The 21879-nt window shown below is 44.4% G+C and overlaps 1 protein-coding gene across 5 annotated transcripts in view; it reads right to left on the bottom strand.

The window, feature by feature from the left end:
- Positions 1–21879, bottom strand: part of KIAA2012 (KIAA2012 ortholog) — a 126146-nt gene that overhangs the window by 89300 nt on the left and 14967 nt on the right. For 4 of the 5 annotated variants that reach the window (XM_070770257.1, XM_070770263.1, XM_019975170.2 and 1 more), the window contains exons 3-10: positions 19127–19286; positions 17253–17408; positions 14296–14438; positions 12582–12768; positions 11626–11768; positions 9064–9232; positions 5597–5743; positions 1924–2094 (exon numbers count right to left, since the gene is read on the bottom strand). In XM_070770257.1, the coding sequence (XP_070626358.1) occupies positions 1924–2094; positions 5597–5743; positions 9064–9232; positions 11626–11768; positions 12582–12768; positions 14296–14438; positions 17253–17408; positions 19127–19286 (1276 nt within the window). The remainder of the gene's footprint in view (positions 1–1923; positions 2095–5596; positions 5744–9063; positions 9233–11625; positions 11769–12581; positions 12769–14295; positions 14439–17252; positions 17409–19126; positions 19287–21879) is intronic. The other variant, XM_070770265.1, reaches the window with a different exon arrangement.

Raw genomic sequence — 21879 nt, 5'->3', positions numbered from 1 at the left:
TTGTGCCTTTGTGCCCTACTCAGCAGCATAGCTGTGCCCTGACGGTCAAGTGTGGCCGCTCTTAGTGACTCCAGGGGCTCGGGCCAGGGAGGAGAAGAAAACTGTATTTCTCCCCGTTGCTTAGTTGAAGATGTTTCTTTGACTTGACTTTCCCCATTTCCAAGGCAAAGGGGTCAGGAGAAGAGCTGGCAGTCAATCACAGTGGATGCTTACAAGTGTGTGTTTATACACATACACTGAGGCCTGACACACACGGGAACACACACTCACACGTACTTACACCGAGGTGTGCATGCACATGTACCCATACACATAGCATACATGCACACACATGTAGGTGTGTGTGCACAGACAGGGATGCACAGCAACACAAGCACAGGCAAACCTGCATGCCTGCTTAATCACACGTACACACGTGAGCACACGAGTACACACATGCACTCACATAGCTATATAAGCACACGCATGCCATCAGACACACATGTGCCCTCGTACACACATTCATTTACACACACTCAACCTATGCACTTGAGGCTTCAGGCCACACTTCTTTCATAGTCACAGCCCTGTTGTTTATTCTAATCAGATTCTCCTTTTGTAAGGGTGTCCAATTAGGAGGGTGTGTGTGTGTCTGTCTGTCTGTGTGTTTGGTGTGATTTGTCCTGGGTAATGAAACCTCGTAGGAATACCCTTGGTGGTGACATTATGGTACCTAAAGTTTAGGTAATTAGCTCCAAATTAAGAGAGCATCATTGCCCTGCAAATATAAAAGGGAGGGAATTGTAAGAAAAAGGTTCCACCTTGAAACAGTTGGGAAGTTTCTTTGGTGAAAGAACAGAGGTGGAGGAGGGGGAGACAGGATTTGATTTTGACCATTTCAGCCTTAAACAGAGAAGATGCAAGCACATAATGGGGTTATTGATCCATGTATTGAATTTATGCTCACAAGGCTTCAAATATACACGCTGGGTTTGAGGCAGGGGGAGCAAGAGCAAGCAGGGTTTGAACAGCGAGGTGTCTGTCCCTGAGTGAGTGTGGGATGGGACGAAAGTGGTGGTGCCTGTTGTTTCTTGGTGGCTCTCAGTTGCCATGTTCCTCTCTGAGTGTGAGCTTCTGGAAGCCCCGAGTGAGGCTCTACTGTTAACAGAGGCATTTTCTTCACCAAACATACTTCATCTGCTGCTCAACCTGAGAAAGTTGCCCATCCTCCGATGAAGGAGGAACAGCTGGTTGAGCTGCACTTTCTAGAAGTTTGTGGGTTCGTAGGTCTCCAGCTTGGACCCTCCCTAAGGGATTTTCAGGGGTGATTTGGACTCTAAGCAATTTTTGCTTTGTGCGCTGCCCCCACAGAAGCTATCACTGCACTGTCTCCTCCTGATCTGTTGGCTCTTAAGGATGAGAACTCCGAGTGGGGCTAAAGCACCGAGGGTGTGGTCCTGCCTGCTTCACCCTTCAGAAGAGATCTGGAGTCCTCTCTGTTCACAGGGCTGGGCTCTGTGAGCTGGGACCCCAGCTCCCTGGGCTGGGGAGGGTGATTCCTTCCTGGGGACTCTTCCCCTTAGCCAGGTCCCCCGGCAGGCAGGGTTATGGCTCGGCGTGGAGAATGCCCCGTAAACCCAGTAGGGAGTCTCTGTGATGAGCGCAGGGAGCCGCCTCATCATGGGTGCTGCCAGGAGGGAGGGAAGCACAGAACAGCTTGGCAGTGTGAGCTGGTGCAGAAAACCCTTTTTAAAAACATGGACTGACTCTTGAGGAATAAGCATGGTGAGCGTTAATCCCACTGACATGGTCGGAAACACTGCTGATTTCCCTTCTTCAGTGGGGTGGCTTTCAGACAGCTTATGTGTGGCCCTGGAAGATGACTAAAATGAGCCCAGAGTCACAGACAAGCCAAAGGGGTGCATCTACCCCAGAAGTGATTACCTTGTCCTGCTGCTGGAAGTGCCCCCCCAGCTGGTCTTTCACATGGGGGGCCTGTGGGGCTGCTGCGGCCTGATGTCCTGGGGCTGTCTGGGCCTCTCTGGCTCTCTGGACTTTTCTTTCCTTTCCTCAGGGACGGTGATGAGGTCCCCTTCTGGGGCGGAGCAACATCCTCTTCAAAAGCAAAAGGAGAAAAAGCATGAGTAAGAATCAGGATCAGCAAGAAGCAGAGGGAACCTCTTTGCTAACTCTCCGAGTGATGGCTCCTGGTGTCTAGAATTGGTTATTCCCCACATTCTCACATCGGTCTCTCTTTTTTCCAGCCCTGCTAAGGAGCAGAGGCCAGGTATCTCCCATAGCCAAGGCGGGATTACTTTTGACCCTTCCTTGGGGGAACCTCTAAGAACTGGGAGAAGCCGAACAGTGGTTGTTCTTATTCTTGTCCTGCTGATGGACTCCTGAGATAGAAGAAAGGCAAGGGAGGCTGCCAGGTCCTTCCCTAACTGGGGAGACCCAGCCTTCAAGCTCATGGGACTATTGGTTACAGAGTTCCAACCACAAAGCAATTTTCCTAAGCCGACCAGTGATCACATGGCCCCTCTGGGTCATAAAGCACACAGCAGCCCCTTCCAGATGATAGACGGTAACAGCATGGATGATAACACTCCACAGAGCACATCCTGGCCTCCATCTCTCTCTCTTTTATTCTTTCTTAAAGTCAGCAGGGACTACTCTAGAGAGGGTAAAACCCAGTAATCTAAAAGTGATTGAGACCTTGTCTTAATCTCAGAGAGAGTGGTCTTTATTTCATGTTCAATGTACTCTTGCTGTTTGTATAGAAAAGCTGGCTTCACACACAGCCTCAAAGTACCATAAGCCACTTCTTACAAAGGGAAAAGTGTCTTTACAATGGATAAACCTAGCAGACACATCTTTAACCAAATGAAGAAGTTTAACATCACCTATAATGGAGCAAATTATAACTAATGGGATAAATATAAAGGCATATTTATGTCCCTTGATGTAATGCCCTGGGAAGAGCACATAACCAACTTAGTATACTTGTCCAAAATGTTTGATCTGCATCTAATTATGAGGAAACAGACAAACCTAAATTGAGGATAATTCTGTAAAGCAGCTTAGCCTATCCTCTTCAAAGATGTCAGTGTCATGAAAAATGAGACTGCGAAAGTGTTCTAGAGAAAAATATGCTCAAGAGATGTGACAGTTAAATACAATGCATGATTCTGAGTTGAATCCTGGATTGATTGGGAAGAAAACAGCTATAAGAAATGTTACTGGTATAATTAGAGAAATTGGAATGTGGACTATATATTAGAAAACAGTATGACATCAATGTTAATATTTTTGAATGTGATAATTGCACTGTGGTTATGAAGAACATCCTTGCTCTTGGGAGACATATGCTGATAAGGGATGAAATGTACAAAGTCTGCAGTTAAGTCTCAGATGGTTCAGCAATAAAATAAAATATGTATGTGTGTATGTGCATACATAAAATCTGGCTTCATTTTTATGATATGAGAAGTGAAACAATCCAGGGCTAGGCAAGTAAACGGGTCTGTGCAACCTCTGGACAGTGGGATAGTCTCACTTACTAGTTTTAAACACCTTTGCCTCAGGGACCCTTGGATGAGAAAGATTCCCATGGAAATCTTGCCTGTTTGAACCCCCACATCCTTTTTTTTTTTTTTTTTTTAATGTATCTGCTACCCGGTTGAGTTACACACTGAACTAACATATTAACTAATCAAGAGATCAGGGACTTCTTAGCCAACTTCCTTCTGGCAGGGTAGTAGATCCTCGTAGATCTAGAGGATGGACAAGTTCTAGATCCTCTGTCCCCAGTGGACACAGCAGCTCAAAACAAGTGGAGGGCTGGTGAGGTGAGCAGCACAGAAGACAAAATTCCCTGGTGTTGCCATCCATCCTGGTGGCTCAGGCTGTGCCTTGAACGTTGTGGTGCACAGGGAGGATCTGCTTTCTTCCCTGTCTACTCACAGAGTGACCCTTGCCATGTTTGGATTTTTTACAAACAACTTCAAATTCTTTAGGACGATTAACTCTCGCTTAAGAAATATGGTAAACAAGCCCCTGCCTCAAAAATCAAAGGATTTGCATTTCCCTAATAATTAGTGATGTTGAGCATCTTTCCATGTGCCTCTTAACCATCTGTGTATCTTTGGAGAGATGTCTTTTTAAGTCTTCTGTTCAGTTTTTGATTGGGTTGTTTGCTTTTTTGATTTTGAGTTCCATGAACTGAAATAGCTAGTGGGAACCTGCTAAAGTACAGGAAGCTCAGCTCGGTGCTCCAGAGGGGCAGGATGAGGGGATGGGAAGGAGGTCCAAGAGGGAGGGGATATATGTATACATATAGTTGATTCACTTCATTTGTGCAGCAGAAACTAACACAACATTGTAAAGCAATTATACTCCATTAAAAAAATGAAGTTGAAAATTAAAAATAAAGAAACTACCTATATACTATTACTGTTTTAATATCTAAAATGACAAAATAAAATAATATATATAATAATACACAGAAAAATCGAAGGACCATTCTCAAAACTGAAATGTGTCAAGAATGTCGTGACCTGGGTTCATTGCTTTGTTTGTTCTGAGAGGCAGTGCAGTTTGATGAATAAGAGTACAGGTTCTGAGACTGGAAGGCAGCTCCGAGCCCAGTGAGGCCACTTGTAATTGCGTGACCTCAGACAAGTTCCTCATCTCCCAGGGCTTCAGATTTCTGATCTGTGAAACAAGGGTAGGACTGTTGTGAGGAGCAAATGAGATGAGAGGTGTTAAAAATTGAGGAGCGTGCCTGGCACTGAGGAGGAACTTAAATATTAATGTGCCTCCTTCTACTTCTGATTACCACCAGTCAGAGATTACCTAGCATCTGTGATCCTGTCATCTTGCCCTTGGGGAAGGAGGTTGTTTTCTAAAAGTGAAGAGCTTTCTAAATATGGCCCATTATTTCCAATCTATCCACACCTAAAAATATACACTTTGATATATACATAATTTCAGATGTTCATATGATGTTTTGAAAAAAAATGAAGACTTTTATTGATATTATGAACTTTTATTGAATAAACACATATTTCTAAGTAGATTAGGTTAAAAAGATAGAAACTAGAGTGTGCAGTAAATGTTTAGTAATTTGGTGCTGTTTTACATCTGCAATCAGAATATATTCTTGTGTGCTAAGTCTCTTCAGTCGTGTCTGACTCTTTGCAGCCCCATGGACTGTAGCCTACCAGATTCCTCCGTCCATGGGATTCTCCAGGCAAGAATACTGGAGTGGGTTACCATTTCCTTCTCCAGGGGATCTTCCCGACAGAGGGCTCAAACTCACGTCTCTTATGTCTCCTGCATCGGCAGGCAGGTTCTTTACCACTAGTGACACCGGGGAAGCCCATAGAATATATTCTTAGGGGGTTTCATTAGTCACTAGTGAGCTAGATACGAAGTTGTTTTCACTATGGCACTTTGATTATGGCAGCTGCTGTCTGAGCAGAAGTACCTTCAAGTAGCTGGGGAGGAGCTTTGTCCCTTCTAGCCTCGTTTTTCGTGGCTGGGGACCCTGACATGTCTTGCCTTGCTCTCCTCTGGAGCAGGATCCTGTGGGATGCTGGAGGGAAGGAGTAGCTACCTTGAGGCGAGAGTGTGTCCCTGTCTGTGTCCATTGGGAGATGCACTCTTAACGCCCTTGACCCCCTTAGGGACACCTGCTTCAGGGGAGGTCTCCATGACGACGTGTACTCTTCTGTTTCTGGTGCTGACTCAGGCTGTGGAGCACCTAGGAGACAGAGAGAAAGCCAAGTTGTGCTGGACATCTGTGGGTTTTGCCAGCTGTCTTTTCTTCTTTTTTTAAAAAAATCTGTTTTTTTTTTTTAATGCTTTTTATTTTATTTATTTTTCTTAATCCCCCAAGAAGGGATTGAACCCATGCTCCCAGCAGTGGAAGCACAGAGTCCTAACCACTGGCTCACCAGGAAATTCTCAAACATTCAGCCTTTAAAAAAATTTTTTTGGGGGGTACAGCATGGGGGATCTTAGTTCCCTGACCAGGGATCAAGCCTGCACTTCCTACATTGGAAGCATAGAGTCTTAACCACTGGACTGCCAGGGAAGTCCCTGTCTCTTCTTTTTGGGGACCCATCTCTTTGTCACTCACTCCATGTGGTTTTGGGTGGTCTGTTCTCTGACTCCAGGGACGGGCATGTGACTGAAGCCTGGCTATGAGAGCATCTCACTGTCATAGCCACAGTGATTGAGTCCAGGGAGGACACAAAGCCCAAGCCTGGCCAATCAGAGGCAATTTTGGTACTTTTTTCAAGAGCTTTTAAGAGGTATATCCATTCTACTGGGATTAACAAGCTATCATGGATTTGCAAGAGGCCATCTTTACATGGGGATAACCTACTTGAGAGGAAAGATTAACAGAGCTGAGAGACTCGGACAAATAGTGTCCAGAGGACATTTTCTGAAACCTGGATCCAGTTCAGCCTGGAGTTGGCTGATCCTTGTACTATCCAATTACATGAGTGAATACATTTCTTTTTTTCGCTTAAGAGCGTTTGAGTTAGCCTTCTAACACTTGTTATTGAAAGAGTCCTCACAGACATACACAAGAAGGAAGAACTCAATGGATTCACTTTCTCTGTATTTTATTCCTGGTTTTCATTTGGCAGTGTGTTGGCAAGCTCAATGGATCTAATAGCTTTAAGAATCTGGTGCATGATGTCCTTGTGACCTTCCTTCCAGGGTCATCATGGAAGATAATCAGGATTCAACTGAATCCTGCTGATAGTCCTGTCTTTATGTGCCTTAGGCATGTTCTTTTAAAAATTGGAGTATAGTTGATTTACAGTGCTGTGTTAGTTTCAGGTGTACAGCAAAGTGAGTCAGTGAGCATGTCTTTTTATTCTAGTGTTTTGACTTCTGGGACTTTACTGACCCTGGGGAGACTGTCTCTCCCAGGGCTAGCCAGGCCCTTGAGACAGTAAAGGCAAGTGCATATTTCATACGGCAACTAACCAGTCTAGAGCCCCTCCCGCTGCTCCCCAGGCATGACCTCCTTTAAGCAGCTCTTACACTTCTAGGACCCTATGTTGTTGTTGGTTAGTGGCCAAGTCGTGTCTGACTCTTTGCAGCCCCATGGACTGCAGCACGCCAGGCCTCCCTGTCCCTGCCAGGCCACTATCACCCTGCCTTTATGACCCCAGGGCCAGGTATCCAACAACCAGGGACAGCCCTGATGCACAGAGTCTGCCCAAGTTATTCCAGCTAGCCAATGCCAAACTTGCTTAGCCTGCTTGCCCTGCCTCGGCCATTTCTTCCTGCCAAAAATGGAATAAAAACTCTTGCCGATTCCCTGTACACCCCCCATCCGCCCTCCCCTCCTCACACACACTGTGCCCCCTGCCAGCACTTCTGCCTCCTAACTGACCCTGGTTCTTTCCATGTGGCCCTGTGGGACATGGCATGCCCTCTGCTCTTGGGAACTGTGAGTAACAGACTATCTTTTCACTGGCAAGTGTCTCCTGATATACTGGCCTCATTAGACCTGAATAATAATTTTAAAAACCCTGCATTTAAAAATACTGTAATACTGTGTGTTTGTGTTTTAAGGAGCTACATAATTTTTTGGAAAGGTAAAATCTACATACAGTGAAAGCAAGCAGATCCTAAGTAAACAGTTCAGTGAGTTTTGATAAATGTATATATCCATGCAACCAACTAAGATTCAGAACATTTTCATCATCTCAGAAAGTTCCTTTATGCATCCTTCCATTGACAGTCTTTTAAGCTTAACAGTTATGATATTCTTCATAGTGAGAATTCCAAACAGCTGGAGAGTGAAAACTCAGAAATCAGTGGCAGTTTTTCTGAAGTTTCTAGAAAGCTCAGAACTAGGACTTTTCAAAATTGGAGTCAGCTGTTTAGAGAGTTGCCTTTTGCCTCAGGCTGCCCAGAAAATTCCCAGGGGCAATAATGTGTCTTTGGCCAGGGTGTTGTGGAATGGCTTGGGAAGATCAGAAAGAATTTCTGCTTGTGTGCAGGGTGAAATGAGTGGTCACTCAGAAGCCTCTTTCTAAGTCTTAGGTTGGAATTGATCTCTCCTTACTTGGACTCTCTTAGCATTTTGCTTAGAAGCTCAAAATCTCTTTCCTGACAAGGATTGTAGAAATCATCTAAGTTACATAATAATGTTACCTAATTCACAATCAGGAAAATGGAACAGACTCAGAGACATAGAGAACAGACTGATGGTTGCCAAGGGGGACAAGGGGTTGGGTAGGGATGGAGTGGGAGTCTGGAGTTAGTAGATGCAAACCGGAATATATAGAATGAACACACAACAAGATCCTACTGTAAGGCACAGGGAACTGCAGTCCATATCCTGTGATAAACCATAATGGAAAAGAATGTGAAAAAGAATGTCTCTCTCTATATATACTGTATATATATACATATAACTGAATCGCTTTGCTGTACAGTAGAAATTAACACAATATTATAAATCAACTATACTTCAATAAAATAAACTACAAAAAATCAGGAAAAGTGGCTCTTCAGACAAACTTTGATCTTTCATAAAACTAAAATCCAAAGATCCAAATATCCTTTTTATCCTGGCTGCCAGGTAGCTAGCTCATCTAAATCCAGTGCTTATCAAAGGCAATGAATTCATTGCAGATGTCTGATAAAATTTATTTCTCTACTCTTTTTAACCAGATTTTTATTTTTTCAATTTCAGTTATATATGGCATTTAATTGTTGTAAACTGCCTGAAAATCCTTGCACCTTTATAACATCTATGGTGCCCTGGACTTATTTATGTGTATGGCTGACTGCCATTTTCTTCCACAGTTTAGCAAAATGCCCTGCTTAATGAAGGACTCAATGCATATTTTAAAAACTGAGTTGAATATGACCAGTAGAGACCTATTTGCAGATTTATCCTTTTTGTTTCTTTTTAAAAAAGTTCTCATAAGGGGGTGACCCTGGAGAGGGTCAGCCGTGATTTAGGAGAGGGCTGCATGAGTGGGTCCCACACTCCAGTCCTTCCTGGCTTGCCTCATTCCCTCAGGAGACCCGTTCACAAGGACCCACCTCTTCTTTGTGCCTTGCCTTTTGGCGGGTGTTGGCTATGATAATGAATCTCCACAGGGAAGATGAAGAGCTCTGCTGGGGGCTCACTGGCTTTAAGTTGACTCCTCAGGGGGTCCAGAACTCTGGGTGGTTCTTCTGAGATAAGAGGTAATTTCAAAGCTTTAGGTGCCTGGAGAAAATGTAAAAACAAACAGACCCCAATATGGCAGGTATCTAAATCCTGCTGCCTGCAAGGGATAAATGATATGGTATCTTATTGACTCTCTAGCATCAGAAGCTGCTGGGTGTGATGTTGCTTCTGTATCCAGGGCTGAGAAGGAAAACTGACCAACCTGGAAGCTGGTCATCTCACTAGAGTGGGGCTGCTTTGCTTGGTGGGAACTAAGTTATGTCCCCATTAACCCAGTCTCCAACTGCTCTGAGAAGTATAAACATGGTAATTTCAAGAGCCTTTGTGAGGATATGCAGTCTTTCTTTCTCTTGTAGCCCTGAAACAGCCGGATTGACATGTTGGAGCTATTTCCATGTCTGGAGAGGGAAAAATCTTGACTTGTGTCATTATGGGGAAAAAGGCAAGGCTCAGACTGTGGACTGTGCAACCTTTCAGGTAAGAAAGGGCAGAAATAGGAACACACATTTGCATATTTGCTTGCCTTGTGTAATCTCTCTAAGCCTCAATTTCTCCTTCTGTAAAATGGGGGTAATCATACTGCCCACCTCATAAATTGCCATGAGGATTAAATGAGTTAATTATACATAGTTACAATAGTGTTTGGAACTAGGCTTATTTCTATAATATTTCTTTGAGAGAAGACTGTTCTGTCCTTAGGGTTTAATACTGAATCTTGCCACTAGCAGAATACCTAGGTGTCTCCACACGTCTGAAATATGAAGATAGCTAGAAAAAGAAAATCACTGTGTGTCAGGATCAACCACAGCTTTAACCCAGTTTCCTTTATGTCCCCAAAGCTCCAAAACATAGGCGTATGTATGCACGGTGGGGGTGGGGGGAGAGAGAGGCACTAGGGCTAGTACTTAGAGCTTCCTGTTTCCAATTATTCAGAAATTGCTAAAAATTTTTCCTTTTAGTTTGCAGCTTTTAACATATGAACTCGGCTCTATGAAATGTATATGTGTGCTGGGTTTCAGGGAGTTCAATTTCACAGGAGGAAAAATAAAAATGTTTCTCACTTTTTAGTGTTCAAAAAGAAAAAAAGATCAGACACTCACACAAGCATCCTACGTGTTTAGAGTTGAATGAGGAGGAAATTCACCCAGCAACATTCAGGGTAATATGTATAGTTTTGAGACGTTAAGAAAATGATTAACCCAATGCATGCACATGGGATCTTTCTGTTCCTAGAGATCTCCACTCTCCAGGAGCCAGCTGCCCACCAACTGCCCTTTTCTGAATACCGACCTTTGTATTTTGTTTGACAAGGTTTGCATTGGGAAATCTATGTGGAAACTCTAAATGGTTCGTGTGAGATATGGCTGACAAGCTATGCCTTAAATTTCTCCATTGTAATTAAAAATTTACAGAGTTTTAATATAGTGGAAAATATTGCTTTCCTCTGCTAAATCGTATACATAGGTTGATGGGAGGGATTCCTATCCTCTGAACCTGGCTCAGTTCTGGGATGATCTGCGTGTGAGACTGAGGACTTTCCTTGGGCTTGGGTGACCCTGGCAGGTCAGGCCTGCTGTTTACTCCTGGTCCAAAGGAACCTGAAAAGCCAGAGGTCCTTCTGGTGTGAATGGAAAGATTTAGATCACCTTAGACATAGAGAATCTGAGAAAATCCTGAACAGACGGAAAACAACCTCTTCGCTGGCACTGGGGCCAGCTGGCGTGCCCACGGCTCCTCAGGGCCACGTCAGATGGCATGGATCCCACTAACGTTGTTGTGGGTCCCTATTGGACACAAGATACTTTCACATAAGTGCTTCGTTCCCTTTCATCCTTCCATCAGCCCTGTGAGGCTGGTATTATCCCTGTGCACAGAGGAGGAGCAGCTCAGCGGTGAACCGCTCGCTCAAGTCATACAGCTGCCACGATGGCCGAACATTCCAGAGCCCCTGCTCAGTCCCGCTCAGCACAAGTTCAGGAAGATGTACCTGAAATTTCTGAAGGGGTTGATAAACCTGCAAAATTTATCCTACATTTTCGAAGCTGACAGACCCTCAGTTAAGCAAAACCATTGCCAGGTTCCAAGCATTTTGAGTTTGAAGTGGGTCAGCTGCTTACAAACTCAAATTCTGTCCTTACATGCTTACAGATAACCCTCAGCCCCTTAACAGAGTAAAGGGTTCTATTGCCATCAGTGTGGTAACACCATCTGCTTTAATGCAGGGCAGCTGAAATTCCTCTTACTCACTGTTTTCAACATTTAGTGAATTACTACCCCTTTAGTCCAACTCCACACAGTGAGCTCAAAAGCAAGTAAAGCCAGTTCTTGGAGACATCTCTTTGAATCACCTCGTTCCTAGACTGAGGTTAATCTTTTAAGCATGTGCGTGCACATGCGTGCGCACGCGCACACACACACACACACACACACACCTTTTTCTTCTTCATGTCCCCAGGCATGTTTTTTTCTGAGCCAGCAGCAGATGCTACAGGAGGGAAAAGACATCGTTCAGCAGGAGGCTCCTTGAACAAGTGGCTGCTTCTGCCCTGGTGCAGCTTCATAGTCCCTTGTTTGTCTGTAGAGATAGGATGGCAACAAGAGCTTATTACTTGCAGGCATGGGGATGAAGAGTTGACTTTCAACTTTAATCACCTTTGGGTTAATGGGAAGAGAGGCAAGGAGATGCTGAGACATCTGGAGAGCCACAGTGGCTCAGGCAGCTTCAGGGAGCCCTAATCTCATGATCTGGGTTGGGTTCTTGATGGCTGAGTCAGGTGATGGAGAGACTAATAATAATCTTAATAGTTACTATGTGTTAAGTGCTGACTGTGGGACGAGAATTGTGCAAAGTATTTTACATGCATTAACTGAATCCCCATAATAGCCTTAGTGTTAATACGTTAGTCACTCAGTCATGTCCAATTCTCTGCAACCTCATGGTCTGCAGCCTCCCAGGCTCCTCTGTCCACAGAATTCTCCAGGCAAGAATACTGGAGTGGTTGCCATTCCCTTCTCCAGGGGATTTGCCTGGAAAACTCAGGTTTCCTGCATTGCAGGCAGATCCTTGACTGTCTGAGCAAACAGGGAAGTCCATAATAGCCTTATGGAGGTATTATTATTATTCACATTCCACATATGAGAAAATGGAGCCTCAGTGAGATTAAATAACTTGCCCAAGGTCACAGTTAGTAAGTGGGGGTCATTTGAGCACAGGCAGTCTGATTGTGGAATGTGTGTGATTGAAGACTAGTCTCATTCCCACCTCTGGCTGAACTTCAGTGGTTATTTTCTAAGGTGAGTGGCATGAGGAAGAGACACTCAGCATGCTCAGTGTTCTCTGGAGGATCAGGTTTACCCAGATCAACAAGCAAGGCATTCGGCTTCTTACCGCTGAGGTCTGCCTTCCTGTTGGGGAAAGTGCCTCCGTAGTAGAATGTCGTGTGGGATTTGTCATGCAGGAGCCAAGAGTGATCGAAGAGGGCATGCCCGAGGGTCCTCCTGGAGGTTTGCTGTGCTTTTTCTTGGTGGTTTTCTTTTGAAGTGTGGATACAATGGTGATTGTCTTTTGACGTGTCCTAGGGAACGACAGATAGGCATTCCTGAAAACAGGTTTTGCAAAGGAACAGAGCCGGTTCCTCTAACAGTCAGACCTTGTGGCTAGACTTGTGATTCCAAGGATGAAATCTTCTTAGCAGCCTGGGAAGAAAAACATGGTTATCGTGGCCAGATCTCTAATGCTGTTTATTACATTCATAAAATGTTTTATTGCTAGTGATAGAAAGAATGACATTTAGCCATGCCTGATGTATACTGCTTTCTTGAAAAAAAATTAAAAATCAAAATGGAGCTCTAGTATCGTTGTCTTTTCTTTTTGGCAGACTTCTTTAACACAGTAAAATATACATAACATAAATGTATCATTTTAATAATTTTTAAGCGTATAGTTCTGTGGCATCAAGTATATTCATGCTAGCATCACTGTTTTTAGCCATCATAAAATGTCTCTTCCCTCCCACTAGGTGGTACTTCTCTTCTCCCCCTTTCCTATCTCATTGGCACATGATCTTCTTGTAAGTCATGTGTGTTTATTCAAGATAGGAGCATGCGTTATCTATGCTTCTCTGTTGTACAGACACACACACACAGGCCTTAGAGTTTCAAAAGTTTATTTTTTTCCCTTTGGCTGCACTGAGTTTTAGCTGTGCCATGTGAACTCCTAATTGCAGCGTGTGAAATTTAGTTCCCTGACCAGTGGTTGAACCTTGGACCGCCTGAATTGGGAGCACAGTTTCTTAGCCACTGGAGCACTAAGGAAGTCCCTAAAAAGCATTTTTACATTTTTACTGATTTAATCCTCATAGCAAACTTGAGAGGTGTGTGTGATAACAGCTCTATTTTACATAAGAGGTAATTCAGGCTCAGAGTTAAGTTTCTTAGATATGCTCATCACAGCTAGCAAGATACAGGACTCAAAACAAGGCTTTTCCAACTCTAAGACCAAAAGCCCTTTTTTTCTAGAGATGACTAGAGATGCCTAGATGGAGTGAAGAGTGTAGGGAGGATCTGTGGTTAAGTGAGATTGGAAAACTACAAGTTAAAGTTAAACCAGCTCTTCTACTACAGAACTTCTCAAATGGTCCATGGTCAAATGTGCACCGTGCCTCTCTGGGAGGAGAATGTGGTGCACAGCATTTCCCAATTTTTTTTTTCCCATGGAGCATCTGTAGTGCTAGGGTTCTACCAGTTGCACCTTGAAAATCAGGGATCAATAGGCTCAAAGTAGTAACACTTTTCTCTTCTCTGGAGGACCCCAGGAAATGGTGATGGGAGAGAGTATCATCTCCAAAGTCAAGAAGAACAATGACAGAAAATGAAAGTGAAGTCGCTCAGTCATGTCTGGCTCTTTGTGACCCCATGGACTGTAGCCTGCCAGGATCCTCTGTCCATGGGGATTCTGCAGGCAAGAATACTGCAGTGGGTTGCCATTTCTTCCTCTAGGGGATTTTCCCAACCCAGGGATTGAACCTGGGTCTCCCACATTGCAGGCAGACTCTTTACCCTCTGAGCCATCAGGGAAAGGGGACCCCCATTAGAAACGGTACCTCTGTCTGGGTTTCATCTTTCTGCCAGGGCTGCTTCTTGAGTGGTGGCAAGCAAGTCCCCTGGATGCCACGGTCCTTGACTACAGAGCCCTGGTCCACTTGTCCACCAGCCCCAGCTTCCCCTTCATCCAGGTCCTGCTGACCTGCAAAGGTGAACAGTGGGTCAACTTTGCAAGCCCAAATACGAGTATGACGCTGTTAGCTGCTTACAAACTACCTCCCTTCTTGCTTTTCTGAGCAACAGTGTTGATCAAGGCCCTTGTTCCTCCGCTGTCCTGATTTCTGTATTTCTGGTAGTGTCTCTATGGAAGTGGCAGCCAGCTCAGTGGAACAGACTGTTCTGGGAGTCAGGAGCTTAAGGTTGAGTCATTTCTTGGACTCAGTTTCCTCATTGGTAAAATGTGGATACTGATTTCTTGCCCTTGCTTCCCTGCAGAGTTGTCTGGAGCTCAAATAAGATCATGCATGTGACAGCCCTTTGTCAACTGTGAGGGGCTAGGGGATAACCGAGGTGTGATGATGGTGGGATGACCTGCAGCTTTGCTCTGTTGTCACTGAGATGTTCAGTCTGAAGCACTTGATTTCTGGGGCTGTCTACTGGTCGTTTCCTTGTAGAGAAACTCAGACGATCCTCTGCGGTGGGACGGCTGCTTAGCAAGCTGCACTTACCCTGTCTGTGCAACCCCCAGGAAGGATCTGAGTCAACAGATGATTCCAGCACAGTGAACAAATCTTTCGTCGATGGTTTAAAGGGTTCTGCAGCTATTTTCATCACTTACTCAAGGTAGATTTATTGCTGAAATAGTCTGGCAAACCTTCCCTGTTTGGAGCTGCTATAGCAACACCTCAAATCTCTGCTTGTGGCTCTGAGGCATGATGTAGGGTTGTCTTTCAACCAGGGGCTCTGGAAGCCCTCAGGCACTCTGTGTGTGTTGGAGCACTGGACTTCTGGAGGCTCGCGGCCAGCCTCACCGTCCTCCTGTATTCCCCAACCTTCGTCATTCCCTACGTCATCCTTGGTGTCACTGGATCAACAGCCAAGTGCCCACCTATGGAGCACTTCCTCCTTGCAGCTCCCCTTCCTCTGCCCATTGGCTCCTGAAGGCGACCTTGGCTCAGAGCTGATGCTGAGAGTGTTGGTGGAGCAGATGCAGACTCACGCTTAGGTACGGGGGCTCTGCTCAGTTTAGTGACTCAGGGAGCCCCTCGATCTGCCTGTCCCCAAGAAGCAGCTGCATATAGGATGCAGCATAAAACACATAAAGACATAAAGACCTTCTTATGTGTTTAGAATGATCCTTTGAGGTCAAGCCAGGCTCCAGGGCCACCCTTCCTGGTGAGATGCACTTGGTAGCCTCTACCAGCATTTCTAAGGGTATAGGAAGTGAAACTCTGGGCAAATGGCTGCTGACCTGCTGAATGGTCTTACATGGCAGACTGCTTAACCTGGGGCAGGGTGTTTTGTATAGGAGGATACAGAGACGGATTCTTCCTTTTGGCTGTATCCCAGGTGATATTGAATATATGACTCAATCTATGTGAAGGAAACCAAGATTTTTCTCAGCAAATGTCAGCTCTGGCTCATTTGTTTACACTTAACAGAAACAGGTTAGCAAGCAAGGTATGGGAAGTTTCAGTTTTGAAAGGAGACCACACCATGTGCTCTATCTCAAATACGGGTTCAGATTACTCAAACAGTGTGAATGGGGGTAATAATTTAGAGCTCTTAGACAGCTTTGTACCTATGTCTTCCCCTATGATTTTTTTACAACAACCCAGAGAGGGTGGAATGCAGATAGCATTACTCCCATTTTATAGATAAGCAAATTAAGGATGCATGAAGCGTAAGTAACTTAGCCAACATCACACTGTTGGGAGATCTGAAATTTGTGGCCAGGGCTTTTGCTACTTTCTCCAGTACAGTGTCTGGCAAGGAGAATGAGGCCAAGGGGAGATAAAATTAAAACCTATAAAACCATCAGTCAGGGTTCGAGATATAGTCTGAGCTATTTTTCCTTCTTTACAAGTTGATTTTCGGTCCTTGTGATCATAGGCAATTGGGTGTTACAATTATGTTTAAAAAACACAAGGTAGGGATGTCGATAACACTTATTGAGCACTTGCTGTGTACCAGATACTGCATATCCCATTTGGTATGCAAGGTGGGTATGATCATCTTCATTTTATAAATGAAGAAACTGAGGCCCATACTGTTCACGGGGTTCTTAAGGCAAGAACACATAGCTTTTCTTCCAAAGATCAAGAGTCTTTTAATTTCATGGCTGCAGTCGCCATCTGCACTGATTTTGGAACCCAAGAAAATAAAGTCTGTCACTGTTTCCATTGTTTTCCCATCTATTTGCCATGAAGTGATGGGATTGATGCCATGATCTTAGTTTTTAGAATGGTGAATTTTAAGCCTGCTTTTTCACTCTCCTCTTTCACTTTCATCAAGAGGCTCTTTAGTTCCTCTTTGCTTTCTGCTATAAGGGTGGTGTAATCTGCGTATCTGAGGTTATTGATATTTCTTCTGAGAGTGAAAAAGGCATAATAATCTAAAATCTAAACTCTAGACATGCACTGTCCAATACAGTAGCCACTAGCCACATGTAGCTATTTAGATGTAAATTAATTAAAAGTAAATAAAAATTTAAAACTCATTTTCACAGTCACACTACCTACTTTTCAAGTGCTCAGTAGCCACATGTGGCAGGTGACTACTATATTGGAACTGGACACTATATATATATACATACACACACACACGTATATATATATGCAAAACATTCCATCATCACAGAAAGTACTATTGGATGGTGCTGGTCTAGACTAACTCCCTCATTTTATAGGTGAGGACAAGGAAACCAAGACTCTCTAGACCTTATTTTGAAAAACTTCATTTTATGCTGTTAAAAATCCCAATATTTGAGATCTTGTTTGATAAAATCAACATGTACCTTGTCCAAAAGATTTTCCTTGTTGAATCCAAAATGGAGGGAAGACAGGCAGGAGATGGTATTTGAGGGGTACACCTGAAAGGTCCTGTTGTGGTCTGAGATTCTTTGGTACGTTAAGTTGACTGTCCTGAAGCAGCACAGAATCCTTGATGTATCCTGAAGAGTAGGTCAGGAGTTATTGGTAGAAACAATGGTTGTCAGTCTAGAGTCTTGATGGTAACCACAATTTCCCCACTTGCATTAGTCTTAGCTTTGGACATTGTGCATTAAGAAAGACAATTAGAAGATGGAAGAGATTAAAAAATCAGATAGAACCCATAAAGGGTTCTCTAGCCAATGTCTTGGGTGCCTCTGGTTCTGTACCATATACATACTTCTTCCACCCCACCATTCCCAGGAATTGGGTTCCCCTGGTGGAAGGAACATGGCTGTTTCTTTGGGGTTGGGTAAAAGCCTCCTCCTGCCTTAGATGACGTCTCAAGGTTTCTCCTGGATGTACCTGGCTTGCTTCGTAACCCCTGTGATTCTCAATCCATTCTACAAGTATTTATTGAGGCTTACCAATGGTCCCACCTCTCTGCTAGGTAGGAACTATGGCAAGAGGCCCAAGAATGCACGGACACACAGACCTTTCCTTAAACAACACCTTGTAGCCACATGACTTTCACAGAAGGGTCTGAGACATCTTTTGATATTAAGAAGGGCTTTCCCCCTTGAAGATTTTGGGCCTGGGCTATGGGGCAGTGGCCTGCCCTACCCTCTGCAGCACCTAACAATAAACATATCTCTGGTTAAGAGGCTCTTTCTCACAAGCGTTAGACAAATGGAACTGCCTGGAAACGTGGGCCAGCCATGAAGGGTAAACCAATTACTGGGCAAGCCCACAACTCTCATTTTCCTTCAAGTCATCACTTAACTGGGGAGAGAGTTGTTTTCTCTTCTCTCCCAAAGTAAACCTATAAAGCAAGAGAGAGTCAGTCTTCCCCTGGTCCCGTCTGTTTGTTGGTGCTGAAGAGATGGCAACTAGCCAGGCAGGCTTTGGCAGATCCTACTGCTCACCCTTGTCTTCCCCAATAGGTTTGCCAAATGCAATACGGGATGTCCAGTTTAAGTTGAATTTCAGATAAACAACGAATACCATTTTTTAAAAGTAGGAGTATGTACAAATATTGTAAGCTTAACTTTTTCTCTTTTTGGGGTTAGTGCCTCTGTGTGTGTGTGTATGTGCACATGTGTAGGTGCTAAACTGGCAATTCTAATTCCCAGCCACTGCCTGCTTTCATTTTCAAGCCTTCACAGAGTGCATTGGGGGTGTCTGTTCAGCAGCAGGGTGTCTGTCTAGTGGGTAGTGCTGGACAGCCACCATCTTCGAGGAGAAAGTCTAACATTTCTACGTCCTAGGGGATCTGAGGTCCCCTCTGAAGGGGAAGCAGTGGTGTTGGGAAGATTGTGGTGTCGGAGATGAGGGCAGGACCTGGCTTCCGGTCTCAGCGCTGCTTTTGGCTGAATGACCTTGGACATATTCCTTTACCCCTGGGGCTCTTTTTCCTTCTCTTGTAAAAGATCAAGATTGAACTGGAGGACATGAAGTCTCTGAGTGGGCAGGCCTGGGAAGCGCGTTTTGCTCCGGATGAAGGGCCTGAGGCTGCGGAGGGGCGCTAGAGGGAAGGCAAGACTTCAGGCTGCCGTCCCTCCGCATATGTAGGAGAGGCGAAAGGTGTGATGGTTGCTTGCAGGCTAACAAGATCGAGCACCTTTAACACAGAATTGGGCCTAAAATTCTGATGTTTCAGACACTCATGGAAAACACACTCTTGCACCAGAATGCGGGGCGGGGCAGCTCAGGGCACACCTCCTCCCACGTCCCCACTGACCTGCACATTGGAGCTTGTATATGGTGCCAGGGGGCCATGTCCGCAAGAGGCCACGGAGGTATCTCTTGGCTGAGTACCCAGGTTGGATCTGCCGCAGGCCCTGGCTTTCTGGTTGGCTTCGGAAGTGAAGGTACGGCTGCCAGGCTCTGTCCTGCTCTCTCTGTGGGGACACCAGTCAGGAAACAGCAGGGCTGCTGAGCCCGGAGCCCCCCAGTGATACAGGCTGGCTAGCACAACCATCCTCATCAATAATCCGGAGACTCCTGATAGATGCTGCAAGACACCAGAAACGGATGCCACGGCCAACAGACATAAACCAAGAGCCCAAGGAGCAAAGCTCTGAAAGTCCCCTGAGGATTTGCAGTTGGAAGGAGAAGGAGGAATGAGAACTACCAGACCCCATCTTGAGACAGAGCATCAGAAAAGGATAAAGAGCCTCAAAGGAAAACAGAGTATTTAGTTTAGCCTGTGGAAATCGGTACCTTAAAAGTAGCTCTGTACAGCGGTGGGAAAGACAGCTTGACAAGTCAGTGTTAGCGTTCTATGTTTGCCATATGAGTAATGGGACAGACAAGCTCTGTCCGTGTTCAAGGGGAGCACTGCATTTTGAAAATATCTGGCTCTGCAGCATTTCATTTCAGCCAGGGAGAAGTTTCTGGGCACCTACCTGCCAAAGCCACTGTGAGTCATCATGGCAGATAAATGTGAATAATAACATCTTACATTTGGCTAGGTAGGGCTTTATATAAATACAAATAACTTTTACCTCATTATAATCCTTTAAGGTAGATAAGTTAATATCATAACCACTAAGATGAGGCAGAAACTCCCTCAAGCACACAAATAGCAAACATGTGGTACTTGTGTTGATATCTCTTTTCATCCCCCTGGTGCCTGGCAGATGTCACCAATCAATCACAGGACTCTTGACTGATGAACTGATTGTGATCTCAGCATCCTTCTCTTTTAAAAACTGAGGCATAACTTATATTTAATAATATGCACAGAGCTTAAATAGTCAATTTAATACAACCTGACAATTCAATTATACACCTTTGTAGCCTCCACACAAAATAAAATATAGAACACTTCCATCAGCCCAGAAAATTCTCTCATGCCACTTTCTAGTCAATGTCTCCATACGTACCAGGTCATCACCATTCTTAGGTGTGGTTAGTAAGATACTGGCCTGAGTTTCTTTTCTTTTTTTGGCCTGAGTTTCTTTGCCATATGCTGGCAAATTTACCAGTGAAGGTTTATAGTTTAACAAAAAAAAGAGAAAGGAAACAAGAAAAATACGGCAATTTAAAACCTGATTGATGGGTGAGAGGAAGGCTTTAGGGTTTGGGTGCTTGCCCTGCTACACAGAGCTGTGATTTGCTTGCATTCTGATTAATTCAGGAGATGGAAATGCCACAGAGTGGACACCCACAGCCATTGCTGAGGATTCAAGACCACCAGGGACTTCTCTTTAGCTTAAGAGAGGGCTGGAATGCCAAAGTCCATAAAATGAAGGAATTCCTCTGCTGGGAAGAGGTAAACAGGTATCTAAGGCCTTCATTCATTCATTCATTCACTTATCAAGCAATTCTAATGCCAGGCACTGGAGAAAAAGCAACAAAAAAAGTAGGTCATAACTGATAAATAAATTCAGTAAAAGGTAAAAGAAAGCATGGCTTATTATTCAATTGACTCTATTTTCTTGAAATTTGTTAATTAAATGAATGCTTGGAATCCAAACACAGAACATCAAGTGGTCCTTGATGTCTAGACAGTTTATATGGCAAAAAGAGTTTACTTCAAGTGCTAACAGAGCCTGAAAAATTCAGCCCCACTTGTGGCTTTTTCCAAAGAACATGAAAGGGTTCATGTAGGGAGAGCAGTGAACACAAAATGATTTAAGTTCTTTCACTCACTCCATTTTTTTCATTCGTCATGTAGCAAGAATTTGTTGAGCACCTTCTATGTGCCGGGCACTGTCTTAAGCCCTGTAATATGGAGCCATCATAATAAGGCCTTTTCTGGATAAACTGGAACTTCATTTCCTCCCATAAACCTTTGCTTTCAATGATTCTCTTCTAAATGTGATAAGACCAAGGCTCCTCTGAGATGCTGTGGCCCTGAGCAGACTGCATGATGCACTGTCTGAAGTGGACAAGAGCTCTTGTTTCTCAGCAGTGTGCATTTCTGAAGCTCCTGGTTGGTTCTGGAGCTTTACTGGGCTGCTTGCTCAATGGGGCAGAGATTTAGGAAATTCCTTATCCTGGAATTTGGCACATCTTGGTACATTTTTGCTTCAAGTTTGAAGGCTGATCTTGGCCTCTGTGTTCGTTTCCTGTTGCTGCTGTAATAGATTACCACACATTCTGTGGCTTTAGTTTTAAATTATTATTATTTTTTGGCCATGCCACCCAACTTGTAGGATCTTAGTTTCCTGACCAGGGGTTGAACGTAGAGTAGTGGAGTGAAAGCACTGAGTCCTAAGCACTGGACACCAAGGAATTCCCCTTGTAGTGGCTTTAAGCAATACACATTTGTTATTTTACAGTTCTGGAGATCAGAAGTTTGAAATGGGTCCCACTGGGATAAAATCAAGTTTTACAGAGCTTTCCGGAGGCTCTTGAGAGGAATCTGTTCCTTTGCTCTTCCCAGTTTCTAGAGGCCGCCTGCATTCGTTGGCCTGTGACCCTTTCCTGCATCTTCCAAGCCAGCACCAATGGACTGAGTCCTTCTCATGCTGCCCCCTCTCTGGT

Source organism: Bos indicus, chromosome 2 (genome assembly GCF_029378745.1).
Source record: "Bos indicus isolate NIAB-ARS_2022 breed Sahiwal x Tharparkar chromosome 2, NIAB-ARS_B.indTharparkar_mat_pri_1.0, whole genome shotgun sequence".
NCBI lineage: Eukaryota > Metazoa > Chordata > Mammalia > Artiodactyla > Bovidae > Bos > Bos indicus.
Note: the sequence above shows the minus strand (reverse complement) of the source record. Positions and strands in the feature narration are given on the sequence as shown.